This window comes from Neophocaena asiaeorientalis, unplaced genomic scaffold (genome assembly GCF_003031525.2).
Source record: "Neophocaena asiaeorientalis asiaeorientalis breed wild unplaced genomic scaffold, Neophocaena_asiaeorientalis_V1.1 scaffold597, whole genome shotgun sequence".
NCBI lineage: Eukaryota > Metazoa > Chordata > Mammalia > Artiodactyla > Phocoenidae > Neophocaena > Neophocaena asiaeorientalis.
This window is the reverse complement of record NW_020172664.1, coordinates 1,407,224-1,424,445: the sequence shown is the minus strand read 5'-3', so window position 1 is coordinate 1,424,445 and position 17,222 is coordinate 1,407,224. Positions and strand designations below refer to the sequence as shown.

At 39.1% G+C, this 17,222-nt stretch overlaps 1 protein-coding gene across 9 annotated transcripts in view; it reads left to right on the top strand.

The window, feature by feature from the left end:
• The first annotated feature begins 55 nt into the window (after positions 1-55).
• Positions 56-17,222, top strand: part of EXOC6 (exocyst complex component 6) — a 192,321-nt gene continuing 175,154 nt past the window's right edge. For 5 of the 9 annotated variants that reach the window (XR_003002485.1, XM_024739506.1, XM_024739510.1 and 2 more), the window contains exon 1: positions 58-167. Coding sequence is in view for 5 of the 9 variants with exons in the window: in XM_024739506.1 (XP_024595274.1) it covers positions 67-167 (101 nt within the window). In the remaining 4 variants the exon portion in view is untranslated. Of the gene's footprint in view, positions 168-187; positions 274-566; positions 617-17,222 lie in introns of those variants that run through there. The other 4 variants (XM_024739500.1, XM_024739505.1, XM_024739503.1 and 1 more) reach the window with 4 other exon arrangements.

Sequence of the window (17,222 nt, the reverse complement as noted above, 5' to 3'; positions counted from 1 at the left end):
ACAGTCTGCTCGCCCCCGCGGTTCTCGCGGCGCCGCGCCTCGCTGGCTTCTCAGCTTCCAGCCAAGATGGCGGAGAGCGGCGAAGGTCTGGGCACCGTTCCGGAGCACGAGCGGATCTTGCAGGAGATCCAGAGCACCGACACCGCCTGCGTGGGGCCCACCCTCCGGTAAAGCTCTCATCCTCCCGGGGTGTCGGGCTGCCCCCTCCGGCCGCTCGTCGGGAGCTGGGCGGGTCGTCCGCCGCCGGTGGCGCGCGGAGCGGCCAGACAGGTGGTGCGCGAGGGGGCGGGCGGGCAGGTGGGGGCGCTTCAGGGTGGCTGGCCGGGACCTGAGCCGGGACCGGGGCGGGACGGCACGGGAGGCTACACCTGTCGGCGCGGCCCGCCTCAGCCGCGGGAGCTGTCACAGCGCAGCTGGAGGGTGTGGCTGCCAAGGCGCCTCTGACCCCGGGAGCCGCGGCGCCGCCCCGCCTTCGCAGTCCAGTCCCGGCCCTGGCCTGGGGTCTCGAGGACGCGCCTGGGGCTTCCTGGCTCTCGGATCGTGCAGGGGCCGAGGGCGGCTTGGCTGCGGGCGTGGCGGAGGCGCAGGTTAAGTGCCGATAGCCGGCGTGACCGAGGTACCGACGGTCGCGCAGGTGGAAACCCTGGCGAGCTGGGCTGCCGAGGGCGTGGGAGAATTGAAATTGAGCGGGAGACGCCGGCACCATTATCGCCCCTCCCGCGCGGCCAGAGTGGGCGAGGAGCGAGCGTGGGCTGGAGGGGAGGAGCTGACGCTCGGGAACGAGCTGATGTGACCGTGCGCTCGCTCGGCAAGCCTGGGGAGCTTTTACTTATTTACGAACGTTTCATTAATTTTGCATGCATTTCGCAGTTTATTTTAAAAAGAATCTCCACCCTTTAAAAATAGTACAAGAACAATGAATATTCCAGACTGAATACCTGCTGCCCTAATAGAATGTTAGCCGGGTACTATAGTGATCCATTAGAGCGTTAGGCACTTTCTTCAAGGATGAGTGCCTTTTAAACATAAGGTTTCATTTTTCGCTGTGATGATAATGAAATTATTATTCACTTAGGGAACTTGGGACTCATTGGCCTTTAATCGTTATTATTTCTTCAGGATACATTCCTAGAAATGGAGCGCTGGGTATTTTGTGGACTGAGGATGTAGTATAAAGTGAAGCCAGTTCAAGTTATGATGTGAATCCACCTTGCTCTGATAATCCGGAGACCTGGGTTCTTGGTTTACCCTAGTCTAACCACTGATGAAGTGTGAGGTCATGGGCAACAATCGTTTAACTTCTCTGGACCTTGATTCTTTATTTGTAGACAGGGGAGGGGTAGGTGTTTAGATGCCCAGGAAGCTCAGGACCTTAGGGACCTTGCCCATTTGTTTACTGCTGTATGCCTAACACGGAGCATGTGGTAGGCATCTGATATATTTTTGTCAAATGAAGTTCCATTTATGATATAAGAATAATTAGTGCATTTTCTTAATTTTTCAATGTAATTCTTTTCATAAAACTCTGCATTTGGTAATGAAAGTAGAAATCATAGACTAAAAGGAAGCTTTGTTTTCCTCACTGCGTGGTGAAACTGAAAGAGTACAGTATGTGGTATAGTTATCAGAACAGTCCATTTTTGAAAATAGTATTGGTTATGAAGGAGATGCTTCTTCTTGAGAAAATGTGCTAGGCAGTATCCTTGATAGCAGATGAAATTGACTTAGAAGAAAAATTTGAAATACAGTTGGCTCTTGAACAATATGGATTTAAACTGTCGATCCACTTATACCTGGAATTTTTTAAATAGCAAATACCGTGGTACTACACGATCCACAGTTGGTTGAATCCGAGGATGTGGAACCTGGGATATGGAGGAAACCAGTGTATGGACAGCTGACTATAGGTTATATGTGGATTTTTCACTGCATGAAGGGTCCGAGGCCCTAACCCCTCATTGTTCAACAGTCAACTGTATATTGAGAGATTCTCGTGACACAAATAGAATATATGTATTCATGGTGTTATCATTCTGTTCTGTTTTGCTGGACATTTTTGTAACCTGCTCACTTTGTTGAAACCCACACTCTTCTTTTTAGCGAACTACGTTGACTCATACTTATCCTATATATACACTTGTCATCTCTCATTTATAAGCAGACTCTTTGCACACACATGTAGAAGGCACTATTAGTGGTCTTTTCACTTGAACAATTTAAGCTACTGTTATCTTTTCCCAAGGTTTCACTGAGTGACATGCTAATACTAAATTAAAAAAAAACTTTCATTATGGGAAAATTTAAGTGTTTTAAAAAGTAGAAAAGTCTAATGGACCACATGAATTTATCGTCTAGCTTCATTTCAACCCCTGGCCAGTCTCATTTGATCTCTTCCCATTTCCACTCTTCCTCACCCTGGGTTATTTTGAAGCAAATCCCAGACAGCAGTTCATCCATAAATATTTCAGCATTAAGATTAATTTTTGTTGTTATTTCTCAATTAAGTTTTAGCTGGCATGTAGGCATATGTTGTTATAGTTATTATTAATATTATTTTTCTTAGTGGCAGACTTTTTTTCAGCCTGACCTTTTCCTGACTCACTTTTTTTTTTTTAATTTTTAAAATTTATTATTTATTTTATTTATTTATTTTTGGCTGCATTGCGGGCTTAGTTGCTCTGTGACATGTGGGATCTTCCCGGACCAGGGCTTGAACCCGTGTCCCCTGCATTGGCAGGCGGATTCCCAACCACTGCGCCACCAGGGAAGCCCCCTGACTCACTTTTTATCAGATCAGTCTTCTTGGCGGAAGCCAGATGATTAAATGAGAAGCCTATTATACACTTTTCACAGGGCCTGGCGTATGATGTGGTTCTTTGGCCACAATGGAATTAAATTAGAAGTCAGTAGAAAAGTATCTGGAAAATTCCCAAATATTTGAACACTGAAAAACGCACATCTAGATAACCCATGGATGAAAGAAGAAATGGAAAGAGAAATTAGAAAGTATTTTGAACGAATAAAATGAAAACACAACATATCAAAATTTGTGGGTTACAGCTAAATCTATAATTAGAGAGAAATACACTAAACACCTCTACTGGAAAAGAATGGTTTAAAATAATGGCCTCATCTTCTAAGTTAAGAAACTAGAAAAAAAAGAGCAAATGAAATCCAAAAGAGCCAAAGAAAGATGATAATGATCAGAGTGGACATCAGTGAAATAGGAAATAGAAAAACAGTTGAGAAAATCAGTGAAACTGAAACCTGGTTCTTTGAGATCAGTAAAATTGATAAACTTCAATTTTTGAGGTCAACATTAACCTGATACCAAAACTAAACAAAGACATTTCTAGAAAAGGAAACTATACACCAGTATTATTAATACACACACTAAAACACTTTAAACAGAATTTTAGCAAATTAAATCCACAATATATAAAAATAATAAATGGGATTTATTTCAAGAATGCATGCTGGTTAACACTTGAAAAACCAACTGACGTAATTCATATTAAACTAAAAAAAATTATATGATCATCTTAATAGATGCAGAGAAAGCATTGACAAATCTAACATTCATTCCTGATAAAAACCCTCAGAAACTAGGAATGGAAATTCCTCAGCCTGAAAAAAGGCATCTATGAAAAACCTGTAGCTAACATTAAACTTAATGGTGAAAGACTGAATGCTTTTCTCCTAAAATCAGGAATAAAGCAAGGATGTTCATTTTCACAACTTCTATTCAACACTGTACTAGAGGTCCTAGCCAGTATAATAAGATAAGGAAAAAAAATCTTGATTGGAAAATCATCTTTATTTACAGACAATGTAATTATCTATAGAGAAAATCCTATGGAATGCATAGAAAAGCTACTAGAACTGTTAAGTGGGTTTAGCAAGGGTATAGGACACCAAATCAGTATGCAAAAATCAATTGTATATCTATGTGCTAGCAATGAACAATCAAAAATTGAAATAAAAAATTAATAGCATCAAAAAATATGAAATTCATAGGGATAAATATGGCAAACAATGTGAAAGATTTTTACCTGAAAACTATAAAACATTGCTAATAGAAATTAAAGAGGACCTAAATAAATGTACACATATGCTGTGTCCATGAATCAGAAGATTCAATAATGTTAAGATGTCATTTCCCCCAAACTGGTCTTTAGATTTAAGGCAATCCCAATAAAAATCCAGCAATTTTTTGGTAGAAATTGACAAACTGATTCTAAAGTTCATATGGAAATGCAAAAGACCTAGAATAGCCAAACTAACTAAGAAAAACATGAAAAGTTGGAGAATTTACATTACCTGGTTTTAAGATTTATTATAAAGCTACAGTAATCAAGACAGTGTGGTACTAGCATCAAACTTGACAAATAGATCAGTGAAACTGAGAAGACTCCATAAATAGGTTTACACACATGGTCAGTTCATTTTTGGCAAAGATGTAAAGAATTCATTGGAAAAGATAGTTTTTTTAAGTAACAGTAGTGGAACGTCAGATATCTATATGGAAAATAATGAACTTTTAAATGTATTTTGCATCATATTTAAAAGTTAACTCAAAATGGATCGTAAACCTAAACGTTAAATGCGAAACTATAAAACTCCTAAAAACTACAGGGGAAAATTTTTGTGACTTTGGGTTAGGCAAAGATTTCTTAGATACTATTACAAAAGCATAATACATAAAAGAAAAAATTGATAAATTGGACTTTATCAAAATTGAGAACATCTGGTCTTCAAACACACTGTTAATGAAAAGACAGGCCACAGACATGGAGAAAATATTTGCAAGTCACATCTCTGATAAAAAAAAAAAAATTGCATCCAGAATGTATAAAAGAAGTCTTTGAGACTGACTGATAAGAAAGCAAACAACTCATTTAAAAAATGGGTAAATCCAAATGTAAAATAGATAGCTAGTGAGAAGCAGCCGCATAGCACAGGGAGATCAGCTCAGTGCTTTGTGACCACCTAGAGTGGTGAGATAGGGAGGGTGGGAGGGAGACGCAAGAGGGAGGAGATATGGGGATATATGTGTATGTTTAGCTGATTCACTTTGTTATAAAGCAGAAACTAACACCATTGTAAAGTAATTATAGTCCAATAAATATGTTAAAAAAATGGGTAAATGATTTGAACGGATACTTCACAAAAGGAGGTATATAGAGAGCAAATAAGCACATGGAAAGAAGATTAACATCATTAGTTGTTAGAAAAATGCAAATGAAAACTACGGGGTAAACCACCACACTATTGGCATGTCTAAATAAAAGACTGACCATACCATGTATTGGTGAAGTTGTAGAACAACTGGCACTCTCATATATTGCTATGGGAATTTCATAGATGCTGTTTTTCAGGTTGAGGAAGTTCCCTTCTAGTCCTAGTTTGTTGAGTGTTTTTATTATGAAGGAACATTGAATTGTTCGGTTGCTTTTTCTGCCTCTGTTGAGACGATCATGTAGATTTTGTCCCTTATTGTATCAAAGTGGTGTTTTACATTAATTAATTTTCAGATGTAAACCAACTTTGGGTTTGCAGAATAAATCCCACTTGGTCATAGTGTATAATCATTTTTATATGTTGCTGGATTCCATCTGTTAGTATTTTGTATAGGATTTTTGCATGTATATTCACGAGATATTGGTCTTTTATTTTCTGGTGATGTCTTTGGTTTTGGCATGAGAATAATACCTCATAGAATGAGTTGGTTAGTGTTCCTCAATTGAAATGAATGTGTTTTTATTTCTCCCTTTGTTTTATTTTTGTGGTGTATCACTTTTATTATTTTAATGTTGAATAACTCTTAGATTCCTGGGATAAATTCCATTTGGCCTTTTAACATGTTGGATTCAGTTTGCTAATATTTTACTGAGCATTTTTACATATATATTCATAGGGGATATTGGTGTGTAGTTTTCTATTTTATGATGTCTTTATCTGGATTTGGTATCAGTAATGCTGGCCTCATAGAATGAATTAGGGAGTGTCCCTCCTCTTCCACTTTTTGGAAGAGTTTGTGAAGGAATAGTGTTAATTTTTCTTTAAATAGATGGTAGAATTTCTCACCAAAGCTTTTCTTTCTTGGAAGGTTTTTGATTATTGATTCAATCTCTTGTTATAGGTCTGTTCTGATTTTCTATTCTTATTGCACCAGTTTTGGTAGTTTGTGTTGTTCTAGAAATTTGTCCATTTCTTCTAGGTTACCAGGTTGTTGGTATAAAATTGTTCATAGCATTCCATTGTAACCTTGTTTATTCCCGTATGATTGGTAATACTGACTTTTCTTTTATTCTTGACTTTTAGTAATTTGAGTTTTTTTCTTGGTCAATTTAGCTAAATGTCAATTTTATTGATCTTTTCAAAGAACCATCTTTTCGCTTCATTGATATTTCTATTGTTTTTCTATCATCTATTTCCTTTGTAGCTAATCTTTATTTCTTTTCTTTGCTTGTTTTAGGTTAATTTGCTCTCCTTTTTATTAGTGTTTTGGGATGGAAGGGTAGGCTATTGATTTGAGATCTTTCTTATTTTTAAATATAGGTTTTTGCAGCTATAAATAATCCTCTAAGCACTGCTTTAGCATCATCCCGTAAGTTTTGGTATTGTGTTTTTTCATTTTCATTCATCTCAAAGTATTTTTAAAATTTCCTTTGTGGGGGCTTCCCTGGTGGTGCAGTGGTTGAGAGTCCACCTGCTGATGCAGGGGACACGGGTTCGTGCCCTGGTCCGGGAAGATCCCACGTGCCGCAGAGCGGCTGGGCCCGTGAGCCATGGCCGCTGAGCCTGCGCGTCTGGAGCCTGTGCTCCGCAACGGGAGAGGCCACAACAGTGAGAGGCCCCCATACCGCAAAAAAAAAAAAAAAAATTCCTTTGTGATTTCTTCTTTGAGTCATTGGTTATTTAGACGTATGTTGTTTAATTTCTATGTATTTGTGAATTTCTCAAACGGCCTTCCATGGTTAATTTCTAATTTCATTGCATTTGGTCAGAGATCGTACTTTGTATGACTTCAGTCCTTTTAATTCATTGAGGCTTGTTTTATGGCCTCACATGTGGTCTATCCTGGAGAATGTTCCATGTGCAATTGAGAAGAATATGTATCCTGATGTTGGGTGGAAGATTCTATAGATGTCTGTTAGATCTCATTAGTTAATAGTTGTTCAAAGTCTTCTACTTCCTTTTTTTTTTTTTTTTTCTACTTCCTTTTTGATATAATGCTTAGTTCTATCCATTATTGGGTATTGAATAGTTTTTGCTTCATGTGTTTTGGGCTCTGTTGTTAGGTGTATAAATGTGTATGATTGATTGACTCTTTTTCTATCCTTTTATTTTCAACCCTTTTTTTTTTTTTTTTGTGGTACGTGGGCCTCTCACTGTTGTGGCCTCTCCTGCTGCGGAGCACAGGCTCCGGACGCACAGGCCCAGCGGCCATGGCCCACGGGCCCAGCTGCTCCGCGGCACGTGGGATCCTCCTGGACCGGGGCACGAACCCGTGTCCCCTGCATCGGCAAGCGGACCCTCAACCACTGCACCACCAGGGAAGCCCCAACCTATTTTTATCCTTGAATCTAAAGTGTGATGTATCTGTTTTTTATCCAGTTTGATAATCTCTGACTTTTGACTGGACTGTTTAATCCATTCATATTGAATGTTAATATTTATATAGTTGGATTTATAGCTGTCATTTTACTTTTTGTTTTCTGTATGTCTCATTTCTTTTTGCTCCTCTGTCCCCCCAGACTTTTTTTTTTTCTACTATTTTTTGTTAAGTGAATATTTTCTAGTGTAACATTTTAATTACTTTAATGATTTTTTCCCAGTGTTTAAAAGAAATTTATTTCTTAGTGGTTGCTCTCAGAATCAGCTTCAGATTAATTCTAAATTAATTCCAGTGAAGTACCGAAACATTACTTCTATCTAACTCTGTTTCCTCTTTCCCTTTTTTGTGCTGTTATTGTAATATCTTACATCTGTATATGTTACAAACACAACAATATGGTGTTACATTTGTTGCTATATATAACTTTTTATTTTTCAAAGAAGCTGAGAGAAAGAGAGCAAGTATTTATAGAGTTTGTTACATTAGCCTTATTTACCATTTCTAATTCTCTTTATTTGTTGCTGAGTTTTTAGTTGTGTCATTTTCTTATTCCATTACAGCTTTGTTCCCACATACTTAATTTGTGCTGTTATTTTCAAATATGTTTCTATATGTTGTCAATACAGTTATGTACATATTGTCCTATGCAATTGCTTTTTAAATTAGTTAAGAGAAGAAAGATGCATTTATACTGTCTTTTAGAATTACATAGTTACCTTTGCTGGTGTTCTTGTGTGTGTGTGTGTGTGCATGTGTTCATATTACCATCTGGGTTCACTCTTTTAATTATGAAGAACTTCTCTTAGTATTTCTTGTAAGGCTGGTCTGCTGGTAACTAATTCCCTCAGTCTTTGTTTATCTGCAAGTGTCTTTATTTCGCCTTCATTATTTGAAAGATAGTTTTGTTGATTATAAGATTCTTAGTTGACAGTTTTTTCTTTTAACACTTTGAATATATTATCCCACTGCCTTTTGGCCTCCATTTCTTCTGATGATAAGTCAGCTGTTAATCTCAGTGGGATTCCCTTATATGTGGTTTTTTCCCCCTTATTTTCAAGATTTTTCCTTTGTCTTTTGTTATTTTTACTGTGATGTGTCTGGGTATGGAGTTCTTTGTATTTATTCTTCTTGTAGTTTGTCGATCATCTTAGATGTTTAGTTTAATGTTTTTCATCAAATTTGGGAAATTTCAGCCATTATTTCTTCAGATACTCTTTTTGCTCCATTTTCTTCCTTACTTTGGTACTCCCATCATGTGTATGTTGGTGTGCTTAACGCTGTTCACATTTCTCTGAAGCTCTGCATTTTCTTCATTCTTTTTTCTCTGTTTGGATTACATGTTCTGTATTAGTCTATGTTTAAGTAGTCTTTCTTCTGCTAATTTATGTCTACTGTTGAGATCTTCTAATGAGTGTTTCCTTTCTGTTGTTTACTTTTCAACTACAGGATTTTAACTTGGTTCTTTTTTATGATTTCTCTTTCTTTGTCAATAGTCTCTTATTTTATTAGACATTGTCATCATACCTTCTTTCACTTCTTTAAGCATGTTTTGTTTTTAGTACTATGAACCTAGTACTTTGAAGTCTTTGTTAACTCCACCATCAAGGCCTTTTAACAGGGCCTGTTTCTTTTCCTATGTGTGGGTCATAGTCTCCTATTTCTTTGCCTATCTCATAATTTGTTGTTGTGGTTGAAAACTAAAATGTTTAGACAGTATATTTTATCAACTCTTGATACTGATTCCCACCCCCACCCCCCCAACCACCTTCTGGGGCTTTTTTTTTTCCCCCTAATATTTAATTAATTAATTTATTTATTTATTTTGGCTGTGCCAGGTCTTAGCTGTGGCATGCGGGATCTTTGTTGTGGCATGCAGACTTCTTACTTGCAGCATGCATGTGGGATCTAGTTCCCTGACCAGGGATTGAACCTGGGCCCCCTGTATTGGGAGCACTGAATCTTAGCCACTGGACCACCAGGGAAGTCCCTGGAGCTTGTTTTTGTTTGTGTGTGTTTGTTTAGTGGCTAGGCTGGACTATTTCAGTCAAGTGTATTTCCCTCACAGTGTGAAGCCTCTGCTGCGGCTCCTCAGAGGGCACAATCTTGGCATGTACACAGTCACTCTGGAATGACAGTGGTTTTAGCAGAATTCTCTTTATGTCTTTCCCTGATCTCTCTGTTAAGCTGTCTGCTTATCTTTTGTTTTTTTAAATCTTTTGGTCACGCCCCATGGCATGTGGGATCTTAGTTCCCTGACCAGGGATCGAACCCATGCCCTCTGCATTGACAGCATGGAGCCTTAACCACTGGACCACCAGGGAAGTCCCTGCCTGCTTATCTTGATATCACACTGAGATGTTAGAGTCCAGTAATTGCTGGCTGGTTGCTTTATTGTTTTCAACAGTATTCAGGGGCATAAGTTGTTTCACAGTCTAATCCAATTAAATCTGGTCCCCTTTGCAGTGGTAGTTTTTTTTCCGCCCTTATGCAAGTAATTTGTTGAGGCAGTACTTTCAGATGAAACCTGTAGGAGTGAGGGAAATAGGATAGGGTAGAGGAGATCTAAAACTGTGGGTTCATCTTAAGTCTAGCCTCAGCCTGATTCCAGGAGGAGCTCGGAGTTAGAGTGTTATCACAGGGACTTCTCTGGTGGCACAGTGGTTGAGATTCCCGCCTGCCAATGCAGGGGACACAGGTTCAATCCCTGGTCTGGGAAGATCCCACGTGCTGCAGAGCAACTAAGCCCGTGTGCCACAACTACTGAGCCTGTGCCCCTAGAGCCCATGCTCTGCAACAAGAGAAGCCACCACAATGAGAAGCCTGTGCACTGCAACAAAGAGTAGCCCCCGTTCGCCGCAACTAGAGAAAGCCCGTGTGTAGCAATGAAGACCCAGTGCAGCCAAAAATTAAAAAAAATAAAAGAATGATATCATAGAGTTGTTCCACTTTGAGGCAATGGGGCTGAACTTTTTCTCCCACCTCCAACAACCTCTCCTTGGCTATAGGCTACCCCCCAGAGTGTGTGACTGTTGGGGGGGTGCATACCTTCCCAGGCATTACTGGGCAGAGTGCTTCCTACTCGCTGGTCTCCAGAGAAGGGTGCAGCTCTGGGTCCTTAGTAGCTGGGAGGAGAATGCACCACCAGGTAACAAGGATCTACTACACACCCCAGCAGCTAGAACACATCCAACTAGATCACGCTTAGTAAGTTTGAAGGAATAAATGATAGACTTTTTCATTTATTTCTCTACTTTATATTTATTCCTGGCTTAATGATTTTTCTAGTGGATTAAGTCCCCTAATCTTCCCAATCTTGATTTTTAAATATTACTTAGAGAATTGTGATAAAATACATGTAACATAAAGCTTACCATTTTAAATGTGCAGTTCGTTTCATTAAGTACATTAACATTGCTCTGCAGCCATAACCACCATCCATCTCCAGAACTTTTTCATCTTTCCAAACTGAAACTGTACTCATTAAATGGTAACTCCCCATTGTCCCAGCAGCCCCCGGTAACTACTATCATACTTTCTGTTTCTATGAATATGATTACTTTAGAGACCTCATATAAGTGGAATCATATACTTGTTCTTTTGTGACTGGCTTATCTCACTTAACATTATGTCACCAAGGTTTATCCTGTTGTAGCATGTGTCAGAATTTCCTTCCTTTTTGAGGCTGGATAATATACTGTTGTACGTATATACTACTTTCTGTTTATCCATTATTTGTTGGTGGACGCTCAGATTGCTTCCATCTTTTGGCTGTTGTGAATGCTGCTGTGAACATGATGTACAAATACGTGTTTGAGTGCAGGGTTAGTTTTTCAGGCCAATCTCTGAGGTTTGTTCTGATCATAGGAGGGCTCTTCACATTTTCTTTCTCTGGTTCTTTTTGGTAAACTGGCTGACCTGTGATTTAACTTGTTGATCACATGGAGGTACCAGCCTCCTCTCAATTGCTTACTACCAAAATCTCCATTGTTTTCAAGAGTACCATAATGTTTGGACTTCCTTACATTCTGTTCTAAACAAAGTCAGTTTTTTGGGGGAGAACTTTGCAATTTTCTCCTGCTTCTTCCAGTGGGGATAATCTCTGCGCCACTGCACCAGAGCTTGGGGCAGGAACAATGGCCTGTTTCAAGTGATACTATTCTTAAAGAGCAGCAGTCTGGATGGGGCAGAGGAGTAGGACTCTGTGTGGGGCAGTAATCTCTGTTCTTCTTGGCCTGCCCTTTAAAGTGTACAGCCTCTGTCCTATGAGCTTGTTACAGACCAGGGTTCTTGGCCTTCCTTAATCAATAGAAATTGATAAGAGACCAGACAAGAAATTCAGGCAAGGCTTTATTGGGGCCCCTGCTACAGCAGGGCGGGGAGCGAAAACAGGTAACAGTTTCCTTTGCTTGCTCCTCAAGGTGGGGGCCAGCTGGTTCCTTAAATGGGGTGAAGGTAGGGGTGTGTCCAGGGGTCAGGCTGGAGGGGTGGCTTAGGTGGTTTGCCCACCCCTTTGGTGGTGTTGAGTGCAGGGGGCATGCACAGTACCCTGCTTTTGCTCTTGACACCCTATTTTTGCTCCTGGCTCTTCAGAAGTGGCAGTTGGGGTTTTTTTTGGTCTTTTTGTGTCTTGTCCATAATTTGCCCCATCTGCACATGCAGGCAATTATTTTTAGTTCCTTATAGTTTCTTTGTATTTTGTTGCTGGAGGAGACACTTGGGCAGGTTCAGACACTGCAGCAAAGGGTCCCAGGTCCCAGGTCCCAGCCTGTCTCAAGCTGAGGTGGGGCAGTTGGGATCCCAGTATTCCTGGCTACTCCATCTTTGGGAAAGCCTCTGTCCTATGGCATCCTTCATGGGGCTGGATGGAGGAAGGAGGGCTGGGTGGAAGAAGGAGGCCCCCAACCTTTCAGCCACACTCACCTGGAATTTAGCTTCTGTAACACAGAACTGTGGGGGAGGGAGGATGAGAAATGCTGTATACCTGCCCTTTTTCTGACCCTTAACTGAAACCTGGGGGGAGAGGAAGCCCTGACTACTTAGCCACACCCAGCCAGGATGGAGCTTCTATCATGCTAAGCTGGAGGAAGAGTGTTAGTTGTGGTTCAGGGGCCATAAGCTCTTACTGTTCTTAGTAGATTTTCTTGAATAAATGTCTCTTCATTTGCTGTATGCTCTTGGGACAATTTTCAGAGATTTCAAATGGTGTTTTTTGTTTTTAAGTAATTTTCATTGGTTATGGTTGTTTCACTAGGAAGTAGTTTCATGAATTCTGGGAAGCTTCATCTTGTTTTTCATTTAAATAGAAGTAGAATTCACAAAACATAAAATATGCCATTTTAAAGGTACAATTCAGTGACATTTAGTACATTCACAATGTTGTATAACCATTACCTCTATCTAGCTGCAAAACATTTTCATCATTACAAAAGGAAACCCTGTACTCGTTAGTAGCTACTCTCCATTCCCCCTCTTCTCCCAGCTGCTGGCAACTACTACTCTGTTTTCTGTCTCTATGGATTTACCTTTTTTTGATTTTTCATTAAAATATTGATAGAAGCATACAGTATATGACTTTTTGTGTCTTTTTTCATTTCAGCATAATGGTTTTTTTTTTTTTTGCGGTACGCAGGCCTCTCACTGTTGTGGCCTCTCCCGTTGCGGAGCACAGTCTCCGGACACGCAGGCTCAGCGGCCATGGCTCACGGGCCCAGCCGCTGTGCCGCATGTGGGATCTTCCCGGACTGGGGCACGAACCCGTGTCCCCTGCATCGGCAGGCAGACCCTCAACCACTGAGCCACCAGGGAAGCCCAGCATAATGTTTTGAGATTCATCTATATTGTAGCAATGTATCAGTACTTCTTTCTTTTTTATGGCTGAATAATATTCCACTGTGTGGATATTCCACGTTTTATTCATCCATCAGTTGGTGAACATTTGGGTTGTTTCTACCTTTTGGTTGTTGTGAATGTGCTGCTATGAACATTCATGTATTAGCTTTTGTTTGAATGTCTATTTTCAGTTTTTTTAGGTATATATCTAAGAGTGGAATTGCTGAGTCATATGGCTATTCTATGTTTAACTTTAAAAAGAGTCTATTTTGTGAAGTGTCAATAGTTTGAAGTGCCGCAGGGCTCTGAAACTGTCCATTGTTGAAGCCATAAACTCAGACTTACAGCTTATAGCAGAGCTTTCGGGCAAGCGTAAGAGTGAAACAAAGACTATCTGTAGATGACAGAGGCTTAACGGCTATGGTTAATTTATTCCTGTAACTAATATTAGAATGGAGAAGAGTAAAATTTTCTGTCAGGTACAATACATTACTACTTAAAAGTTTTGATTAGTGAAAACATAGTTATAGCTAGCAATTTTTGTCCCAGAAATTGACATTCAAGGGCTTCCCATGAAGAGTACAGTTTCAAAAATGTTTGTATTATAACATTTTTTACTTACACATTTAACCTAGGAAGGGTGAGCATCTCTCTAATTTGACAGCTCTTCCCGTTCAACATTTACTATAGCAATATATCAAACAAACCTAATTATTTATAGTCTTTCTATAAGATGAAAATAAATAACTGTGCTCTTTCTGGGTTCTTCTGGGAAATCTCCAAGACAGTTTTGGTGTGAAAGATATCTTGAAAGTTTTATTTTATTTTTTCTATAGTTAGGATCCAAATTTGGAAAGGCAAAATCAAAACAGTTGTCAGAGGTTGCCTGAGAAGTAAAACTTGGTTAATTAAAGTGAAAGTAAAGCATTTAAAAAATAAACATAGATAACTTGATTGTAAAGAAACTTAGTTCTTTCATAAGTGAGAGGAAACCTTTTCTGTTTTTTATTGAATAATCAAGAATATAATAAAGTCCACATGAAGTACAGACATTATTCTGGCAAAACAGTCATCTAGGCAGATTACATAGAAGGTAAAGAGTAACCTTTCATATTTTAGGCAGGTCATTAACCAGTAAACCAAGGAAGCAAGCCCAACAAAACTGAACAAATGTTGCTGAATTTTAAACATATATCATAGCGTATTTTCAGTCTTATATTGTAAATGAAGGCAAATAAAATTCATTTTCCATGTTTTGTCCTTCATTGTGCTCTTTCATGTTCTTAAACAGTTTGCTTTAGAGCACTTGTTCTTTTTTTGGCATCTGTGAGGTCAAAACTATTTTCAAATAATGCTAAGAGGTTATTTACATTAAAATGCAGTGCATTCATCATTGCTACTTTCAAATGAATCAGTCAATTTAAAAAAAAATTCTCAGTTTTGGGAATTCCCTGGCAATCCAGTCGTTAGGACTTGGCGCTTCCACTGCTGGGGGCCTGGGTTCCATCCCTGGTCAGGGTACTAAGATCCTGCAAGCCGTGCTATGCAGCACCCCCCATACACACACACACAAAATCTGAGTTTTAGTTTTTAATGCGGTAAATATCAATAGTTAGAATCCACATAAACAAAAGCTTTTTCGATTTCTCAGTAAGTTTTGAGAGTTATGTAAAAGAGACCCCCAAATTTGAAAACTACTGCTGTAGGAGAAAGCTGCTCTTTTTCCTTGATAAAACAGAAGTACATACACAGTTGTATTTCTCTGTCACTGTTCCTAGTATCTTAACTACTGCTAATGGTTCTAACTTTTAACCAAAGTAACTAATTTATATTTCATATTGAAACACGGAAGTGGAACATTGAGAATTGTCTGAATAAGAGCAAATCTCTGAATACAACTTCTTACAGATAAAAACGTCACTTTTATACCTTAAAGTGGCAGAAATGAACACTTTCATGGACGCATCCGAAAACGATAGCTTTTCAATAGCCTATAAAAATAAGAAGCAAAAGTATATAAACTTAGTTATGCTTAGTAATCAGTCTGCTAGGATTCCATTATACTTAAAAATTAACTGCTATACAGTGATTGTCTCTTAATTAACTTAATATTAAGGTTTTAAGTTACCTAAAGATCTTAGAAATTAATCTTTAATATGTGTTGAAATAAAAAGTTTGTCAGAGTAATGATTCTGCTTAGTTGAGCACAAATTTACATTTTTAATCATCTTGAATATTTTTGTAGGGTAATGTTAGCTTGTTTGATTAGTGAACCTGTGTGCATTCAGGGAAAAACAAACCCAAGTGGAATAAAATGATTAATCATAAAAAATAAATAGCTATTTTTATAAACCAAAATGATCCAACTAGGCTTGTTTGCTGAAGTTGTACAGTTAACTCTTGAACAACAGGGGTTTGAACTGCGCAGTTATACACAGATTTTTTTTCAGTAGTAAATACAGCAGTACTACAGGGTCCGAGGTTTGTTGAATCGGCGGATGCAGAATGCCAATACAGAGGAACCTTGGTTATGGAGGACTAACTATAAAGTTATATGTGGATTTTCAACAGTGTGGATGGAGGGTGGGTGCCCCTAACTCTTGAGGTGTTCAAGGGTCAACTGTACGTGAATTATGTGAACTTAGATTTTTTTTTTTTTTTTTTTTTTGCGGTACGCGGGCCTCTCACTGTTGTGGCCTCTCCCGTTGTGGAGCACAGGCTCCGGACGCGCAGGCTCAGCGGCCATGGCTCACGGGCCCAGCTGCTCCGCGGCATATGGGATCCTCCCGGACCGGGGCCCGAACCCGTGTCCCCTGCATCAGCAGGCGGACTCTCAACCACTGTGCCCCCAGGGAAGCCCTGAACTTGGATTTTTTAAATGTTTCTAAGTTAATTCATGTAGGAAGAAATTTTTAAAGAAGTCTAGCACATTTAAAGTGTTAGAAATTCAATTTCTTTTGTTTTCTGGGAATTTTACAAATATTCCATTTGTAAGTCCTTGTTTTTTTTTTTTGTTTTGTTTTGTTTTTATTAATAAGCCAGTCAAAACAGAGTTCCTTTAACTTAAGAGACTTTAAAATCTAAATACTGAATAACCTCTGGAGATAAATTGTTTGATTTATCACACACAATGAGAGGTAAAAACCTTTCTGAATTACAGATACAGAGCTTTATAGCTTTGACTCTATAATTTCACCCCCAGGTCAAGAGACATGAGTTGTAGAGAGAAAACCTCCCTGGTCTAGTTATCAAGGAACTGAAAATGAAATTCTTAAAAAATTTGAGCTCAAAATAGACAAATAGACAAACCAGAGTGTCTTTCATCTTGTACCCAAGAGATTTGTCATCCTTGTATAGGGATCACCAAATAAATGTCAAACTATGAAACCAAATTCTCAGTCATTGCTACCACTTAGGGGTAATAACTTATTGGCCATGTAGTAACTGGAAACCAGATGAAAATATACAATCTGTAGAGAGGGAAAAGAAACAAAACAAAATTTACAGAAACAGAGAGTCAGCAAAGTTAAATGTATGTTGCCACTTGAGTTTTCCTCCTAGAAGCCCTTGAAAAGCTAAAGCAGCCCATGAGGTGCAGTTCTCTGGTAATGCAGTTTCCTGGTTCTGCTGGGTGAATCCACTGGGCATCCTGGTGAAACCTCCAAAACTATTAAAAGATAATTTTCAAAAATGATAAAATTATACAGATATAAAATTAGGGAATCCCCGGCCGTCCAGCGGTTAGGACTCCGTGCTTTTACTGCCAAGGGCG